The sequence below is a fragment of the Saccopteryx bilineata genome, chromosome 1 (genome assembly GCF_036850765.1).
Source record: "Saccopteryx bilineata isolate mSacBil1 chromosome 1, mSacBil1_pri_phased_curated, whole genome shotgun sequence".
In the NCBI taxonomy this organism is placed as follows: domain Eukaryota; kingdom Metazoa; phylum Chordata; class Mammalia; order Chiroptera; family Emballonuridae; genus Saccopteryx; species Saccopteryx bilineata.
This window is the reverse complement of record NC_089490.1, coordinates 16,607,451-16,626,407: the sequence shown is the minus strand read 5'-3', so window position 1 is coordinate 16,626,407 and position 18,957 is coordinate 16,607,451. Positions and strand designations below refer to the sequence as shown.

The 18,957-nt window shown below is 41.5% G+C and overlaps 1 protein-coding gene across 1 annotated transcript in view; it reads right to left on the bottom strand.

Moving 5' to 3' along the window:
- The window catches only part of DNAH8 (dynein axonemal heavy chain 8), a 297,942-nt gene that overhangs the window by 198,615 nt on the left and 80,370 nt on the right, over nucleotides 1–18,957 (bottom strand). The window contains exons 29-32 of the mRNA XM_066252925.1: nucleotides 16,892–16,992; nucleotides 6,177–6,314; nucleotides 5,773–6,013; nucleotides 2,977–3,176 (exon numbers count right to left, since the gene is read on the bottom strand). Coding sequence (XP_066109022.1) covers nucleotides 2,977–3,176; nucleotides 5,773–6,013; nucleotides 6,177–6,314; nucleotides 16,892–16,992 — 680 coding nt within the window. The remainder of the gene's footprint in view (nucleotides 1–2,976; nucleotides 3,177–5,772; nucleotides 6,014–6,176; nucleotides 6,315–16,891; nucleotides 16,993–18,957) is intronic.

Below are 18,957 nucleotides of genomic sequence, written 5' to 3'. Positions count from 1 at the left end.
AACACCCCAAACCAGCACGGTGCCTAGTTGATGGCCATCAGGCCTAGTGGGAGGGTTTATGAGGTAATACAGACGGGGAAGACGCAGGTAAAGGTGATGTCACAAGCATTGGCCGATTGGCTCAGTGGTAGAGCGTCGGCCTGGCGTGCAGAAGTCCCGGGTTCGATTCCTGGCCAGGGCACACAGGAGAGGCGCCCATCTGCTTCTCCACCCCTCCCCCTCTCCTTCCTCTCTGTCTCTCTCTTCCCCTCCCGCAGCCGAGGCTCCATTGAAGCAAAAGATGGCCCAGGCGCTGGGGATGGCTCCTTGGCCTCTGCCCCAGGTGCTAGAGTGGCTCTGGTCACGACAGAGCGATGCCCCGGATGGGCAGAGCATCGCCCCCTGGTGGGCGTGCCGGGTGGATCCCGGTCGGGCACATGCGGGAGTCTGTCTGACTGTCTCCCCGTATCCAGCTTCAGAAAAATACAAAAAAAAAAAAAAAAAAAAAAGGTGATGCCACGGAGGAAGTGATGGACAGCGACCTGATAAAGACCCAGTTACCTACAGTTGGACTAAGAAGCTGACTTCTGCTTGTGGCGATGTCAAGTAGTTCTGATGTGGTCTAGTGGCATGTCTTAGTGAGTAGTGCATGCTGCCCATGGTCTTAAAACTCTCCTTGATTCAGGACAGAATGATTTGAAGGTGCTCACCTACAAAATGGAGTTCTTCTGTAAGAGTGTGATGCCTCAGTGCAACGCACAACTTCCCTGGGCGTCCTGTTATCCATAGACAGATAAAGGAGTTGTGCAAAAATTGATCCCAGCAGGTGGGTAAGCTGTTCAGGCAATAAGAGGCATTTTCCTCAACACCCCTTATAAATTGTCCATCTGGCCACTGGCCTATATATAGCTAAAAGGCAGCAACATACCAAAAGCACCTTCAAAATCAAGCAATGCACACTCAAATCACATGAATGGGCGTTTCAGGGAGTTGATGCATCTAGATAGTTGGGGCCAAAAATGGTCCTACCCAGAGGGGAAAAAGAGTTATCTCTGATGATATATAAGTTCCCAACATGAAGGGAGAAATAAAATCCAGCATTACCAGTTTCACCAGTTTCTGCCCTTTGGCCAAGCACCCACATTGCACCACTGTGCATGGAAGAACCTGTAGGACTAACAGGAACACCCATGGAGCCCCATGAAATCAGGGATCCACAGGAAAAGATATTACCACACAGTCCAGGCAATATCTAAAGTCAAGTCTCGCCCACGGAGATACACAGTTTCCTTCTCGAGTCATCTAGGGAGCCCGAGAGGTACAAAAGTCCCTGCCTGCTACAAGAGCCGTCTGTGATGAGCCCTGGAAAAGGCTTTCTAGATCTGCTAGTGTTGCAAAATTCTCTAAGAGGAGATTCTTCCAGAACGTGGTGACTTCTTAGATATCTTTAAACTCTTTAGCAGGGCCCTCAACAATGAGTTTACTAGTAGTACAAATAGGTTCTATATTAATCAGGTTACATGCAAGTTAAGTATATAAGAAAAATGTTTTTAAATGCCCTCAAATCCTGAATTCCTTGGCCATAGACACTGTTCAGGTTAAGCTGCCATTCTTCTTCAAGAGATTATCACCCAGAAAATCAGAATGGCAAAATCTGCAGTGAACTATGGGGAAGTAGTAGCCCATGAAGTCTCAGAACCACCGAATATCATACAGTCACCTTTGCTCGGGTTATTCAGATACCCTGAAAGCAGAGGCCGCACTTTCAGATCTTAACTCCACGGCTCCCTGGACTAGGAACTGTGTGGATCAATGCACATCATCCAAACACAAGACTACCTCTGGGGCCAGAGGTCATGCAGCATGACCTTCATTAACTAGTGACCCCAACCTGGAGAAGGGGAGTTAGAACCCCCGTGCACCCTGTACACTGACCTCTGTTAATGATGGGGCTGTAGCGTATTTCCTAGGTGTGTTCGGGTGAAGAACAGTTGATAACCACTACACAGCCAGCCAGGGGAATAGAGCTGACAGTAAACTTAACCTGAGTCCACTGAGACTTCCTACAGCAGCATGAAATCACAGGCACCGTGGAGCTGGTGCAGGAGCCCAGTGAAGGACAGGTGGCCTCATTCAGGCCACAGAGGACCCGGCACAGATGTGGGCGTGTTTCACCATTAAAAAATGCAAATTTTAAGTGCCAACCCCTCATGGTCCATTCCTTTCATGAGTGGCCAGCATGCCTCTCCTGGGCCATTGGGTGGATACTTGAGCGGGTTTAGCCAAGAAGGGCAATGGTGACAAATCAGAGCAATGGAAGAGAAAAAATAAAATGAAGAGGTCATCTTGGGGAGGGGGGAAATCGAGGTGTTCAGGAGATAAGCTGCTAGTCTGAGGGGGACTAATTATGGGGACCACCAGAAAAAACAGGAAGGGGAGATGAGTCTCGTGAAAGGGAGAGGGAGGCCATGATTAGTGGGGGAAAGGTAGTTCGCAAAGGGACAGACGAGAGTCAGCACTTCAGGTCAGAACCTCACGTTCTACTGCAACTGCAAAGCTGGGCTTCGCCCAGTGTTTGATAACCCCCAATACCAAAATAGAACCTCCCCCGCGAGTGACAACTTCACCTGTTGCTCAGTAAGGAGCCGAGGATCAACCCCCAATACCAAAATAGAACCTCCCCCGCGAGTGACAACACTACCTGTTGCTCAGTAAGGAGTCGAGGATCAACCCCCAATACCAAAGTACAACCTCCTCCGCGAGTGACAACACTACCTGTTGCTCAGTAAGGAGCCGAGGATCAACCCCCAATACCAAAGTACAACCTCCCCCGCGAGTGACAACACTACCTGTTGCTCAGTAAGGAGCCGAGGATCAACCCCCAATACCAAAGTACAACCTGCCCCACGAGTGACAACATCACCTGTTGCTCAGTAAGGAGCCGAGGATCAACCCCCAATACCAAAATAGAACCACCCCCACGAGTGACAACATCACCTGTTGCTCAGTAAGGAGCCGAGGATCATCAGGCTGTCCTCCATCAAGGTGATGATTTCCCCGGACTCGCTCCCTTTCAGCAGGAGCTCGCCTTTCCCCTTAAACGCCGCGAAACTCAGGTTCTGGTTGGTCCAGTTATCAATCACCAGAGCCAGCTTGGCTTCGATATCCTTCTCCTTGATGGCAGATATGCAGATGTCCTGCGCAGGGAGATCACAAGAACACGTCACGACGTTCTCCGTTACAAATTAAGCGCACTGTAAAACCGTATCATCTTTGAGCCTGGGCCTAGAAGCCATTTAGTCATTTTTACGGCCAAGAAAACCTAGGCTCAGGATCAGGGTGTTGCAAGTTCAAACAAGGAGCTTCTGAGACTTTGACTAACTGTACTGCATACAAGGGATAATGGAACTTCAGTCATCATTTTTCTTGATGACATTTTAATTGGATTTTTTATTTTTATTTTTTGGCCAAAGTGGAGATAATCCCAGCTGTTCTGTCTCAGCAGCCTGCTATGAGAAACAGATGAGAACATATGGGAGAGTCTTCTGAACTCTTTGAAGTAACTTATAAACACTGCGATCTAAATTCCTGTCTGTTCTGGCCCTAATACAAACATCTCATTTGCTGAAAAGTCAATTCCATTTTTATCTGATGGGTCTTATGGTTTGGCCTGAGAGTCCTTGATAGGAAAGTCTCACAAGCAGAAACAAAAGTAAGCTACTTTCCCCACTGTGCCTCAATTTATTTTCATACTTAGGATCCCAGTGATGGAAAAAAATCTAAGGCCGCAAGTAGCTATAATAAAATTTAGTTTGTGATAAGTGTCACAAGAGCCGTATAAACTGTTATGAATTCTGAAGAGGGAGGAACAACTTCCGCCTGCAGTGAGGAGGGGAGGAAAGGCTTCCCCGAGGAGGAAGCCGCTGAGTGAGTGGGATTCCAACGGAGGGTCCCGGGGGAGGAGGGGACAGTCCATGGCAAGGTGAAGACGTCCTTTAGAGGAAGTGGATCCAGTAACGGTGGGAATTGGGCTTGGCTAATAGCAAGGCCTGTGGGACGGAGCAAAGGATGCATCTTGTGAAGACGGCACAGAGGGTCTGGGGTACCGGTAGTTAATAACCAAGTCCTAGAATTCCTTGGAATTATAAACTAAAGTTTTCAAAGCACAGCCTATGGATGGCGCTATTCTTAAGTGTAAAAACCTACTAATAAGAATTCGATGATCACCAAAGTTTTTTCTTTTGTTTCTTTCAACAGTGTTTCAGTGACATTTATTAAACAGATAAAAATTCTTTGAAAACAAAAATTTGGCATATATATGTTGCTAAAATAAGGCGAGGGAGACAAAACACAAAACTGGAGTAACTATACTTATATCAGACAACACAGACTATAATAAGAGACAAAAAGGTCACTAGGGGGTCACACCAATAGAAGACAGAGCATTTGTAAATATTTATGCACCCAAGAGGGGAGCACCCATATATAAAGCAAATATTAGCAGACCTAAAGGAAGAAAGAGACAGCAAAACCATAATAGTATGGGGCTTTAATACCCCACTTCCTCAACGGATACACCACACAGACAGAAAATCCATAAGGAAACATTGGCCCTAAACAACACATTAGGTCAGATAGACTTAATAGGTATATACAAAGCATGCTATCGAAAAGCAAGAGAATAACAAAGACAATGAGACACCACCTCAGCCCAGTAGAACGGCTCTCACGGCCCCTGTGCACTGCTGGAAGAACGGCGTTCGCAGCAGCCACTGTGGGAAACAGTACGACGACTCCTCAACAAACCAAAGATCTATCATACGCCCCAGCAATTCCACTTCTGCAATTTTTTCTCCAATAAACTAACAAGCACACTAATTTGAAAAGATATGAGCATGTTCGCTGTAGCATTACTTGCCATAGTCATGGTATGGAAGTAACCTAGGTGTTCATCAATAGATGAAAGAATGAAAAAGATAAGTTTTATGTATTTTAAATGGAATATCACACAGTAATAAAAAGAATGAAATCTTGCCATTTGCAACAACATGAATGGACCTAGAGGGTGTTATGCTAAGTGAAATAAGTCAGACAGAGAAAGAAAAATCAAACCAAGGCCCTGGATGGTGGCTCAGTGAATAGAGAGCCAGCCCGGCGAATGGACTGCCTGGGCTCAATTCCAGGTGAGGGCACCCAGGAAAAGTGACCATCTGCTTCTTAACCCCTTCCTCTCCCCTTTCTCTCCTTCTTTCCCTCCCACAGCCAGTGGCTCTATTGGTTCGAGCATAGCCCTGGGTGCCAAGGATAGCTCAGTTGGAGCACATTGGCTTCAGGTGCTAAAAATAGCTCAGTACTCAAGCAATAGTCCCAGATAGGGTTGCCAGTAGATCCCAGTCAGGGCGCATGCAGAAGTCTGCCTCCCTATCTCCTCTCCTCTCACCTAAAAAAAAAGAAAGAAAAAGAAATTTGGAAAATGTTTTGAGGAATTCACCAAGAACACAATATAGAAATAAACATATTTTTTAAAAATGGAAGTGTAGTTAAGGTATAAGAAGGATATATTGAGGTGCTCCAAAACTAGTATATTTCAAATAATCGTATTTTCTCCTTGAGTTAAATAGCATTATTTTGCAAAACCGAGAGATATTCAGAATCATTCCAAAATTTGAGGGTGCATCATATGAGGCAATTAGCATGACCTTGAGTACAAATGTCTGTTTGTATCATTTTGTGTAATTTCCATAAAAGAAAAGTAAGATTTTCTTTAATAAACTATCTTATAATTTTACGTACCTCAATGTCATCCTTATTTTTAAGGAGTGGTGCCTCCATAATATTTCTAAGACAAAAAGAATCAGATTCTATATCAAATGGGGTTCCGGTCAACTCAGAGATGCGGTCCCAGTGTCTCTGTTTCATGGCCTTATTGGTCATCATTTCGAGTAGAGGACAGGACTCACTGAAATCGTCAATTCTTTTTTTCAGATCCAAAAAAGCTTGCCAGTCTTTAAGTCCCTTTGGAAGTTTACGACATCTTCCAGAAAAAAAGAAAAGATGATTTCATCTACATATCTCTTTGAAGAAGGTGTTATACATTTACAGCAATGTAACAGAGGATTAATTCATTTATTAACTACCCAGAGAATTCTAAGACCAGAGCGCTGTAAAAATGTAAGCCTAATTTAACTGAAACTCACCTGTTTTGAAATTCCTGCAGCTCTGCATTAATTTTTTCAATGTCTACGTCTCCCCAAAGTATTTCATAATAACCACTAATGTTGCCCATTACAGTGTCATACAGTCCGTATAGCTTCTGCAGCAAGTTGAGTTCCTTTCTGGGAAACCAAATAATTAAGTCATTACATAACATACATATTAAAGATAAATTTCATTATTCGATAAGCAGAATTCATCCAAATACTTCATACACTATGTGTATGAAATCTTATAGATACCAACATGCATACAAACAACCTTGTCAGTTTGCAAAGACTTTATTAAAAGCTCCATAAATTAGGTCAAGTGCACAGCTCTGAAATATTCCAAATCATACTATGGCCTGACATTAATAAATTGTTTGATTATCATTGCCATACCAGTCATTGCAAACAATGTGATCAAAAAACTTGATCATGACGTCAAAGCCAAGGCTAAGATTTTATTTGATTTTTTTCTTTCAGATGCAATCTGAATTTTTATAAGAATGTCTGCCCTTAAGTCTGACATTAAATATCACTTTCCTATCAAAAGTTTTCCCCTCACGTGCCCAAACGAAGTTATATCCAAAGCAAGAATAAAAGAAGGGATCCCAGGTCCATGTAAAGAAAAAGTCTTGATTGTGTCAAACACCAAAAATTGACCAATCACTCATGTTTGTGGATTCTGTCAGAAATTCCTCAACCATTAGCATACAATGAGGGGAGCCAATGGACCCAATTTTAGTTTTTGAGTTTATTTCTTGAGTAACCATATCTGTAAGGATTAATGTTCACAACTGATATTATTTATTATAGACTAGCTATACCAGGCCAAGTGTTGCTGTGGCTCACTCTGGTTAAATGGAAAAGAAAGAAAAGAAAAAGCACATGTTTCTAATATGTTTAATTTCACAATGCTTGTAGGTATATAACATTTTTTGTTGTTCCATGACTGTGGAGATAAATAGAGATTGTCTGGTTTGCCAACTCTAGAACAAGCAACATATAATCGTAAAATATTTAGTATAGCATGTGTTGCTTTTACATCCAACAGATGGCGCTGTTTTTCAAAAAAACCATATTTTTACCTGTCACAGGTGTGACATCTATATAATAATAGGCATATAAAATCATGTGCATATTTGTAGGTATATAAAATGCATGAATTCGAATGCAACGTTGTGTCAAAATTTCAAAGCAATTGGTGAAGAACTTTCAGAGATTTAAGATTTTGAACAAACATTTACATTTTTATTTATATAGAAGATAATGCACCAAAGCTAACTTTTGCTTGTGCTTTTTTTCTTTTTCTTTTTTATTAATTTTAATGGGGTGACATTGATAAATCAGGGTACATATGTTCAGAGAAAACATATCTAGATTATTTTGACATTTGATTATGCTGCATTCCCATCACCCAAAGTCCAATTGTCTTCCATCACCTTCTAACTGGTTTTCTTTGTGCCCCTCCCCTCCCCCAACCCATCCCTCTCCTCCCCCACACCCCATAACCCCCACACTCTTGTCCATGTCTCTGAGTCTCATTTTTATGTCCCACCTATGTATGGAATCATATAGTTCTTAGTTTTTTCTGATTTACTTATTTCGCTCAGTATAATGTTATCAAGGTCCATCCATGTTGTTGTAAATGACCCGATGTCATCATTTATTATGGCTGAGTAGTATTCCATAGTATATATGTACCATAGCTTTTTAATCCACTGACAGACACTTGGGCTGTTTCCATATCTTCACTATTGTGAACAATGCTGCCATAAACATGGGGGTGCATTTCTTCTTTTCAAACAGTGCTATGGTGTTCTTGGGGTATATTCCTAAAAGTGGTATAGCTGGGTCAAAAGGCAGTTCGATTTTTAATTTTTTGAGGAATCTCCATACTGTTTTCCACAGTGGCTGCACCAGTCTGCATTCCCACCAGCAGTGCAGGAGGGTTTGCTTTTCTCCACATCCTCGCCAGCACTTATTCTGTGTTGTTTTGTTGATGAGCACCATTCTGACTGGTGTGAGGTGATATCTCATTGTGGTTTTAATATGCATTTCTCTGATGATTAGTGATGTTGAGCATCTTTTCATATGCCTATTGGCCATCTGTATGTCCTCTTTGGAGAAGTGTCTATTCATTTCTTTTGCCCATTTTTGATTGGATTGTTTGTCTTCCTGGCATTGAGTTTTACAAGTTCTTTATAAATTTTGGTTATTAACCCTTTATCAGAGGTATTGTCAAATATATTCTCCCATTGTGTAGTTTGTCTTTTTATTCTGTTCTTATTGTCTTTAGCTGTGCAGAAGCTTTTTAGTTTGATATAGTCCCATTTGTTTATCCTGTCTTTTATTTCACTTGCCCGTGGAGATAAATCGGCAAATATACATATATTGCTGTGAGAGATGTCAGAGAGCTTACTGCCTATGTTTTCTTCTAAGATGCTTATGGTTTTACGGCTTACATTTAAGTCTTTTATCCATTTTGAGTTTATTTTTATGAATGGTGTAAGTTGGTGGTCTAGTTTCATTTTTTTGCAGGTAGCTGTCCAATTTTCCCAACACCATTTGTTGAAGAGGCTGTCTTTACTCCAATGTATGCTCTTACCTCCTTGTCAAATATCAGTTGTACATAAAAGTGTGGGTTTATTTCTGGGTTATCAATTCTGTTCCATTGATCTGTATGCCTGCTCTTATGCCAGTACCAGGCTGTTTTGAGTACAATGGCCTTATAGTATAACTTGATATCCGGAAGTGTGATACCTCCCACTTTATTCTTCCTTTTCAAGATTGCTGAAGCTATTCGTGTTCTCTTTTGGTTCCATATAAATTTTTGGAATATGTGTTCTATATCTTTGAGGTAAGTCATTAGTATTTTAATCGGTATTGCATTGAATTTATAAATTGCTTTGGGTAATATAGACATTTTAATGATGTTTATTCTTCCTAACCATGAGCACGGTATATGCTTCCACTTGTTTGTATCTTCCCTGATTTCTTTTCTCAATGTTTTATAATTTTCTGAGTGCAAGTCTTTAATCTCCCTGGTTAAATTTATTCCTAGGTACTTTATTTTTTTGGTTGCAATGGTAAAGGGGATTGCTTTCTTAATTTCTCTTTCTGACAGTTCATTGTTAGTGTATAAAAATGCCTCTGATTTCTGAGTATTAATGTTAGTTCCTGCCACCTTGCTGAATTCATTTATCAGGTCTAGTAGTTTTTTGACTGAGACTTTAGGGTTTTCTATATACAATATCATATCATCTGCAAATAATGATAGTTTTACTTCTTCTTTTGCAATTTGGATGCTTTTTATTTCTTCTTCTTGTCTGATTGCTGTGGCTAGGACTTTCAGAACTATGTTGAATAAGAGTGGTGAAAGGGGGCACCCCTGCCTTGTTCCAGATCTTAAGGGGATTGCTTTTAATTTTTGGCTCATTGAGTATGATGTTGGCTGTGGGTTTGTCATAGATGGCCTTTATCATGTTGAGATATGTTCCCTGTATTCCCACTTTGCTGAGAGTTTTGATCATGAATGGGTGCTGGATTTTATCAAATGCTTTTTCTGCATCTATTGAAATTATCATGTGGTTTTTCTCCTTCCTTTTGTTTATGTGATGAATCACATTGATTGATTGCAAATATTGTACCAGCCTTGCCTCCCCAGAATAAATCCCACATGGTGTATGATTTTTTCCATATATTGTTGGATCCGGTTTGCTAATATTTTGTTGAGGATTTTAGCATCTATATTCATCAGGGATATTGGCCTATAGTTTTCTTTCTTTGTGTTGTCTTTGCCTGGTTTTGGAATCAGAATTATGTTTGCCTCATAAAAGGTGCTTGGAAGTCTTCCTTCCTCTTGAATTTTTTGAAATAGCTTGAGAAGGATAGTAGTTAGTTCTTCTTTAAATATTTGGTAGAATTCACTTGTGAAGCCATCAGGCCCAGAACTTTTCTTTTTTGGGAGTTTTTTGATAGCTGTTTCAATCTCATTTATTGTAATTGGTCTGTTTAGGTTTTCTGATTCTTCCAGATTAATTTTTGGAAGATTATATGTTTCAAGAAATTTGTCCATTTCATGTAGGTTGTCTAGTTTTTTTGGGTACAGTTCTTCATAATATTTTCTTACAATATTTTGTATTTCTGTTGTGTCAGTTGTTATTTCTCCACTCTCATTTCTAATTTTATTTATTTGAGTCCTCCCTCTTTTTTTCTTGGTGAGTCTGGTTAAAGGTTCTTTGTTTACCTTTTCAAAGAACCAGCTTCTGGTTTTATTGATCCTCTGTATTGTTTCTTTAGCCTCTATGTCATTTATTTCTGCTCTTATCTTTATTATTTCCTTCCTTCTACTACCTCTGGGCTTTACTTGCTGTTCTTTTTCTAGTTCTTTTAGATGCAGGGTCAAGTTGTTTATTTGAGCTTTTTCTAGCTTCTTGAGATATGCCTGTAATGTTATGAACTTCCCTCTCAGGACTGCTTTTGCTGTGTCCCATAAATTTTGAGTTGATGTATGCTCATTATCGTTTGTTTCTAGGAATTTTTTAATTTCTTCTTTGATCTCATTGTTAACCCATTTGTTATTTAATAGCATGCTATTTAGTTTCCATGTGTTTGAGTATTTTTCAGTTTTTCTGTTGTGGTTGATTTCTAGTTTCACACCATTGTGATCAGAGAAAGTGCTTGATATGATTTCAATCTTCTTAAATTTGTTGAGACCGCTTTTGTGCCCTAATATGTGTTCTATCCTAGAGAATGTACCATGAGCACTTGAAAAGAATGTATAATCTGCTGTTTTAGGGTGAAAGGTTCTGAAGATATCTATTAAATCGAGTTGATCTCGTATGTCCTTTAAATCTGCTGTTTCTTTGTTAATTTTCTTTCTTGAGGATCTATCTAGTGATGTTAGTGGGGTATTGAAATCCCCTACTATTATAGTATTGCTGTTGATCTCACCCTTTAAATCCATCAAAATCTGCTTTATATATCTAGATGCTCTTATATTAGGTGTGTAGATATTTATAATGGTTATATCTTCCTGTTGGATTGCTCCCTTTATCATTATGTAGTGACCTTCTTTATCTCTTACTATACTCTTTGTTTTAAAGTCCATTTTGTCTGATATAAGTATTGCTACCCCAGCTTTTTATTTATTTCCATTTGCATGAAATATTTTTTTTTCTATCCTTTTATCTTCAGTCTATGTGCATCTTTTGATTTAGGTGTGTTTCTTGTGGACAGCATACATATGGGTCCTGTTTTCTTATCCAAGTAGTTACTCTATGTCTTTTGATTGGATCACTTAATCCATTTACATTTAAGGTTATTATTGATATGTAATTGTTTATTGCCATTTTATTCTTTAAAACTGTTTCCCTCTTTTGCTATATTCTTTTTCTCCTTTGATCTGTTTACAACAGGCCCCTTAAGCATTTCTTGCAGGCTTGGTTGTAGTGAATTCCTTGAGTTGTTTTTTTTTTTTTTTTTTTTTTTTTTTGTCTGGAAAGCTTTTTATTTCTCCTTCAATTTTAAACAATAGCCTTGCTGGATAAAGTAGTCTTGGTTGTAGGCTCTTGTTCTGCATTACTTTGAATATTTCTTGCCATTCCCTTCTGGGCTCAAGTGTTTCTGTTGAGAAGTCAGAAGTCATCCTTATGGGGGCTCCTTTGTAGGTGATAGTCTTTTTTTCTCTGGCAGCTTTTAATATTTTCTCTTTATCACTTAGTTTTGGTATTTTAATTATGATGTGTCTTGGTGTATATTTCTTTGGGTTTCTCTTTAACAGAGTTCTCTGTGCTTCTTGAACTTGTGAGATGTTTTCCTGCCTTAATTGAGGGAAGTTTTCAGCTATGATATGTTTGAACAAAGTCTCTATCCCTTGTTCTTTCTCTTCTTCTTCAGGAACCCCTATGATGCAGATGTTATTTCTCTTCATGTTGTCACAGAGCTCTCTTAGTTTCCTCAGACTTTCTGAGTCTATTTTCTTTTTTATGCTCTGCTTCTGTGCCTTTATTTATCTTGTTCTCTAAGTCACTGATTCAATTCTCAGCTTCATCTATCCTACTTTTAATTCCTCCCATTGTGTTCTTCATTTCTGATATTGTATTTGTCATTTCTGACTTATTCTTTTTTATTATTTCAATGTCCTTATTTATATTTGCTATCACTTTATTTAGGTGTTTGTAATGACCATCTATTATTGTTCTAATATCTTTGAGAATCCTAACAATCGTTATTTTAAACTCTGCATCTGGTAATTGGTTATATCTGACTCATTCAGGTCCTTTTCTGGGGATTTCTCTTGATTCATTTGTGTTGCATTTCTCTGCCTTCTCATTTTGTCTGTGTAAAAGAAGGTTTTGGCCACTGGAGTCCACTGGGTGTGGCCTCTGTGTTCCCTAGGTGTGGTCTGTCTGCAGGCCCGCCACCCCTTCTGCTGTTGCTGCTTAGGGCGTTCAGGTATGGGCATTGCCAGTGCCTGCCCACTGGGGCTGTTGCTGTAGTTTCCGCCTCCCCTTCATGGGAGTGGCTGTGATCATGTGCTAGGGTGTACAAGCTTTGGTGGTCTTGGCCTTCACCCTACCCCCGTGGGTGGCGTTATGCTTGGCCCTGAGGGCAGGGGTGAGCACCTTTGCTCAGCTGCGGGTCTCCACCTGATTCTGGGCTTTGGCCCTGCCCTTGCAGGAGGAGCCAGCTCGTGGGACAGCTGTAAGCCTTGGCTCCACAGGCTGGGTGGGACTGCATGCCCATGCTCAGTAGCAGGACTCTGCCTGTTCTGGGCTTTTGGTTCCACCCCCACGGGATGAGCCGGCTCCCAAGTCAGGCCACAAGCCTCAGTGCCACGGGCGGGGCAAGGCTGTGCTCCTGCGCCCTTGCTCAAGGGTGGGTCTCCACCCTTTCCAGGGCTCCTGCCCTTCCCCTCCTTGCAGGCTGGATTGCAGGCGGCCTGCAGCTGGGCTTGACCACTTTTTCACGTCCCTTCCTCCTCAACCGGGCATGACTGAGCTCACATCTGGGCCTCAGTGGTGGCCAGCTGGCTTCTGCCCTTGCTGACAGAACCACACTTCCACATGCTGCCACTGACTGCCCTTGGGCGAACCCTCAGCCGTGTGGGTGGGGGCGCTGCAGCTCAGACCCTAAGACTCACTACTGTAGTCCCAAAAGCTTCCTCCTTCTTAGCGACTCTGCTCTGAGCACCACGGTAGAGCTTGTTTGGCTGGTGTCCTGCTTTCCTTTGCTGGTATTGCTGTTTCTAGGGGAAATATTCACTTCAGATTTGGGGAGTGACTCGTGCCAGGGGTTAGGGTGGCTGTCCCTCAAAGTGTTTCTCCTTGTGCCTCCTAGATTACACTCTCTTCCTGCTACTCTGGTCCTCTCCTCCCTCCCCATCCTCCGGAGCCCCAGGTGGGTGGTTGTGAGAGAAGTTTTCTGTGCGGTCCCTTTAAGAAGAATCCTGGGTCTGAGAATCAGTCTCTTTTTCACAAACAGTATCCTGTCTTGTTTCCAGCTAAATACTGTCCATATGCCTCTTCTAGGCTCTGGGGTTGCAGGCTGGGGCTTTGTTCCTGGGACTCAGGACCCTCCCTTCTCTGCTAAACTCACTTCCCACCACGCGAGTCTCTCCCAGCTGCCATTCGCTCTGGGAAGCTGGGCAGCCCTCTCCACGTTTCTGCTTTTCCTACCAGTCTCAGTGTGGTTTCTTCAGTGTTCCTTGGTTGAAGAGTCCTCTTAGTTTAGTCCAAAGTTGGTTTTTCCAGATGATGGTTCTTAAAATTAGTTTGTAATCCACTTTGGTTTTGGGAGGTGGAAGTTGGTACGTCTACCTACTCCATCGCCATCTTGTCTTCATCCTGCTTGTGTTTTTAATGGGCTAAAACTCATTTTCCAATCACCATTTGGGTTCACTGAACCCTTTTATACATCTAAAACACATTCTGGAATCCTAGTTACCTTGTTTTTCCACTTTTTGTCTGTTTGTTTGTTTCACACTTTCTAATTTATCATCCTAGGAATTATTTCACTATTGAAATAATTATTGAATATAGTCTTTACTGAGTATTCCCAACTGTGCTAAAAATGACTAATATTGTAAGAAAGAAGAACAATGAAATCTCCTGCAAGGATTATGCAATAATGAAAAAAAAAATCACATCAGGTTTCTGTTACCCAAAGTATTGCATCATCTTGCACAAAAGTAAAAAGAACTCTGGAGATACCAATTTCATAATCTTTGATTTTTTATTTATTTAGTCTTCATTTAAAATAATTAAGAACTCAGAATTTCTCATTTTCAACCTAAAAGAGCAAAGAAGAAAGTTGACAGAGGAAGGTGCTTCCTAAGTATTAAACAGAAAAGAGACAGAAAGCAGCATCAAACCCGAATGACAGTGAAACGAACTGTGTGAGTGTGATCTCAGACTGAGTCTTCAGGTCAGCGATTTTCAACCCTTTTCATCTCGTGTCATTCAAATACTAATTATTAAAATTCTGTGGCACACCAAAAAAGTATATTTTTTGCCCATCTGACAAAAAAATAGGTATAATTTTGATTCATTTACATCGGAAGGCTTTGTTTGTTGTGTTGGCTCCTGCCACCTTTTTATCTGACAGTCCCAGGAAGAAGAGGTCAGTGCCCCTGACTGAACAGTCAGGCATTGCATGTTTTAAAACCAGCATGTCTCTGATAGCACACTGGTTGAAAATCACTAGCTTACATGACGATAATCTAGATGAATTTTATTAAAGTCAGTGACTTATGAATAAACAATATATTTCAGTAGAGGCAAGGGCTTCACCATGCAGTATTTTTTGCAACTAGTATATAGACCGTATCATTCTGCCAAAATGATGTGACAATGTTGTTTCATTATTTATTATGTTTACATTTTATTTGATACATTCCTTCAGAAGACAAATGTTGAAGGTAGATGTGTATTCAAAGAAAATAAATGACACAGATATGAAAAAAATTCATTGAATTGATCATTCAAACCTCAAAGTAACGATTTTTGAATTTATAGTGCAAAGAAAATGATCTTCTCCACAACAAAATGATGGGTGTCTGAGTTTGAACAACGCAAGTGTAAGACAATCGGAAGGAATGGTGAGCTAGAAGTACTGGAGATGGATCTGACATCAGGAATCAGAGTCCACAGGACGGTGCGCCCCAGGTTCACAAAGACAGCTGGCGAGCAGCTGGCTGCATGCAAAAGTCGGGCTGCATTTCATGTATATTTATCTTAAAACCAGGACATTTAGCGAAAGTTTAGGTTTTCACTGTGCAGTTCTTACTAAATTTTCTAATAAAATTGCCTTTCACCATCTGTTCATTCTTACTTCTGTAAATTATTTACAAATTACTTAAAATATGAAAATAAAAAGAGTCTATTGGTCCAAATGGAAAAATAAGGATGATTATTTGTTTTTAGAATACTATGGGTTCAAATAAAACACTGAGTCTCAGATGGAGTATTACCTAGAGAGTTTATACAAAACATAGCTTTCTAGGACTCAGTCCCAGAGCTTCTGATTTAGTTAGTCAGGGTCAAGGACCAGACTTCAGCGATTCTAACACAACTGGTCACGGAGTTAAGCATGGGGAATGACTACTTTAGAAAAAGAATACAAACCATCTATCTATCTACCCTAAATGGCTGAAGCATTAATTTATCCTCAGGACAATTCCAGGTCTATTTTGCCATGACAGTTTCATGCCATGACTTTGAAAGAGGTCAACACAAAGATCTTCCCTAAAGTTGAGATCCTAATGAGCTAATACCACTGTTTTAATTTTGCCTTTGAGGAAAATTATATTTAAAATCCTATTAAAATATACTTGTTTAAATTCTAGAACCACTGCTTAAAATCAATCAAGTTCTCTGGCCTTCACGCTCCATGAATTTTAATCCTGCCCAATTAGGAAGGGCACGTAGCATACATGCATGCAGTAAGAAGAGACTGAGAACTGAGGGTGGCTTTCCCTTTAAATAAACAGAAGTTATCCAAAATGGCAGTACTTCTGCACCATCGTTGACACTATTCAAAAATAGTGAAAGGGCCCTGGCCGGTTGGCTCAGTGGTAGAGCGTCAGCCTGGCGTGCGGGAGTCCCGGGTTCGATTCCCGGCCAGGGCACATAAGAGAGGCGCCCATCTGCTTCTCCACTCCTCCCCCTCTCCTTCCTCTCTGTCTCTCTCTTCCCCTCCCGCAGCCAAGGCTCCACTGGAGCAAAAGATGGCCCAGGCGCTGGAGATGGCTCCTTGGCCTCTGCCCCAGGCACTAGAATGGCTCTGGTCGTGACAGAGCGACGCCCTGGATGGGCAGAGCATCGCCCCCTGGTGGGCGTGCTGGGTGGATCCCGGTTGGGTGCATGCGGGAGTCTGTCTGACTGCCTCCCCGTTTCCAGCTTCAGAAAAACACAAAAAAAAAGAAAGAAAAAAGAAAAAAAAATAGTGAAAGAATAAATAAAGTGCAGGCTAACCTTGGCCATGTATAACCACAATTTTTGCATTGTATTTCCCCCCATTCCAGAACATTGCTTTTGAATGTGGAGGCTACATATACAATGGGTCCGGAGTAGTCAAGAATGGGGGGGGTAGTATTTAGGAGTGTTCCATGGGAGGCTCATCTCTGCCTAATAACAGTTAATGATGACACAGTTCTTCTAACGGACAGTATTTAATTATTTGCATGTAACATATAAAATGTCTAAACTTACCTGACTTTGTGTAAAACCTCATAGTCAGTCACGGGCAATCCAAAAAGTTGTTCGCCAGATGAGTATGTAACAAACTTTCTCCATAGATCATCAAAATTGGCCTGGAAAAGGGTTTTTAAATTGTGGGAAAACATAATTAATTCAGATCCCATTAAACTAGAAGGTATTATAACCGGAATAAAAGCTGCACTGAGGTACATTTAATACTATGTATGAAACAAGGATTTCTGAGGCAAATTTATGCTGACACCAAGCTATCAGAGGAAAAATTAAGCACTTAAGAAAATCAACGTTCAAGCATTCTGAAAGGACATATTTTCTATAAAATTATTTTTTAAATAAAGTAAGTGATCCCCAGAATACCTATATTTCAAGTTCCCATAAATATGTCTAAAATGTAGTGTTTAAAGCTGTATTTAAAAAAAATCTAGAATTCAGGCCTTCTCACTAATTTAGACTGGCCACCTTTCCCTCAGAGTTTAAATGCGCGAAGCGTTAGCATCAGCCACTCAAGCCTGTTCCCTCTGTGAGCGGCAAGGAGTCTGTGGAATGAAGGATTCCATTTTAACACAATTTGAGATAATTCTAACAATTTAAATTGGCAAGGTTAATGCACGTCCTTTGAACAGAAATTTGAATCTCCCACAGTTAGAATGCTAAGTATTCACAGTGTTTAGACGGACAGCAGTGTGGTGACTACCAGAGGGAAGGGGGTGGGGGAGGTAGAAGGGGGTGGAGGGGGATAAATGGTGACAGAAGGAGACGGGACTTGGGGTGCTGAACACACAATACAATATACAGATGATGTATTCTAGAATGAAACCTGTATAATTTTATTAACCAATGTCACCCCAATACCTTCAATTAAAAAAAAAAGACAAAACAGTGTTTAAAGCACAAAAACCAAGAGAAATAATCCATCTGTGACAAGATACGTGTGCTCTGCTTATACGGAGTAACACCTCAGTGAGGATGCTACACCCCAGCCCTGCAGACACCTGGCATGGGCCCTCACAGTGCTCAGCAGGGGAGGGACCTAGTTCCGTGGGACACATTAGCATATACCACAGGAGCCCAAATGGGAAGGCATGAAGACACCGGAGGGGCGCTGATAAATTCGTCATTCCTAAAGGGCATGGCCATGTTTGCATTTCTTCTGTTCCCTGGTGGTTAGTATAGTGGGACTACGTGAGCGTTAGAAAAGGAGAGATGAAAACTTCAAAGTTAGCGTGCATTAAAATGATGATGTCAAGCCCTGGCTGGTTAGCTCAGTGGTAGAACTTCAGCCCGGCGTGTGGATATTCCAGGTTTGATTCCCGCTCAGGGCACCCAGGAAAAGCACCCATCTGCTACTCCTCCCCTCCCCCTTCTCTCTCTCTCTCTCTCTCTCTTTCTCTTTCTTCCCCTCCTACAACCATGGCTCAATTGGAGTGAGTTGGCCCCAGGCACTGAGGATGGCTCCCTGGCCTCTGCCTCAGGCACTAAGAAGAGCTTGGTTGCAATGCCCCAGATGGGCAGAGTATCACCCCCTAGTGGGCTTGTGGGGTGGATCCCGGTCAGGGTGCATGAGGGGAGTCTATCTCTCTATCTGCCCTCCTCTCACTGAATAAACAACAAAAAATGACATCTAAGATCTTGTTACTATGGTGAATTGGCGGGTGCCAATCACTCACCCCTTGTCCCTGTCAGGACACAAATGCAATAAAAGGACCCACACACAGTACCAGACAAATGCAGACCAGAACATCGGCTTTATCAACAGGCCGGCCAAGTGCCCGGTAATGCCCAACATCAGAGTAAATAAAACTGAATCAAAGACCATCCCTGGGACCTGAGGACCCCCGTGAGGTCCTGCCTTGTCTCCAGATCTAGCTCTTGGCACAGCTTCCTCCGGAGGGCAGAAAGGAGCACCTGTTTGGAGGACAGTTGGGTCTGCATATCCGACCCCAGGTCACACACCCCTCCGGATGCATGGCACACAGCCTGCTGGGTTCACAGCCCCGAGCCTAGTAAGCAGAACAGAGGACACAAGACAGCAAGAGATGGACCCTGAGCTGTCTTTTCAA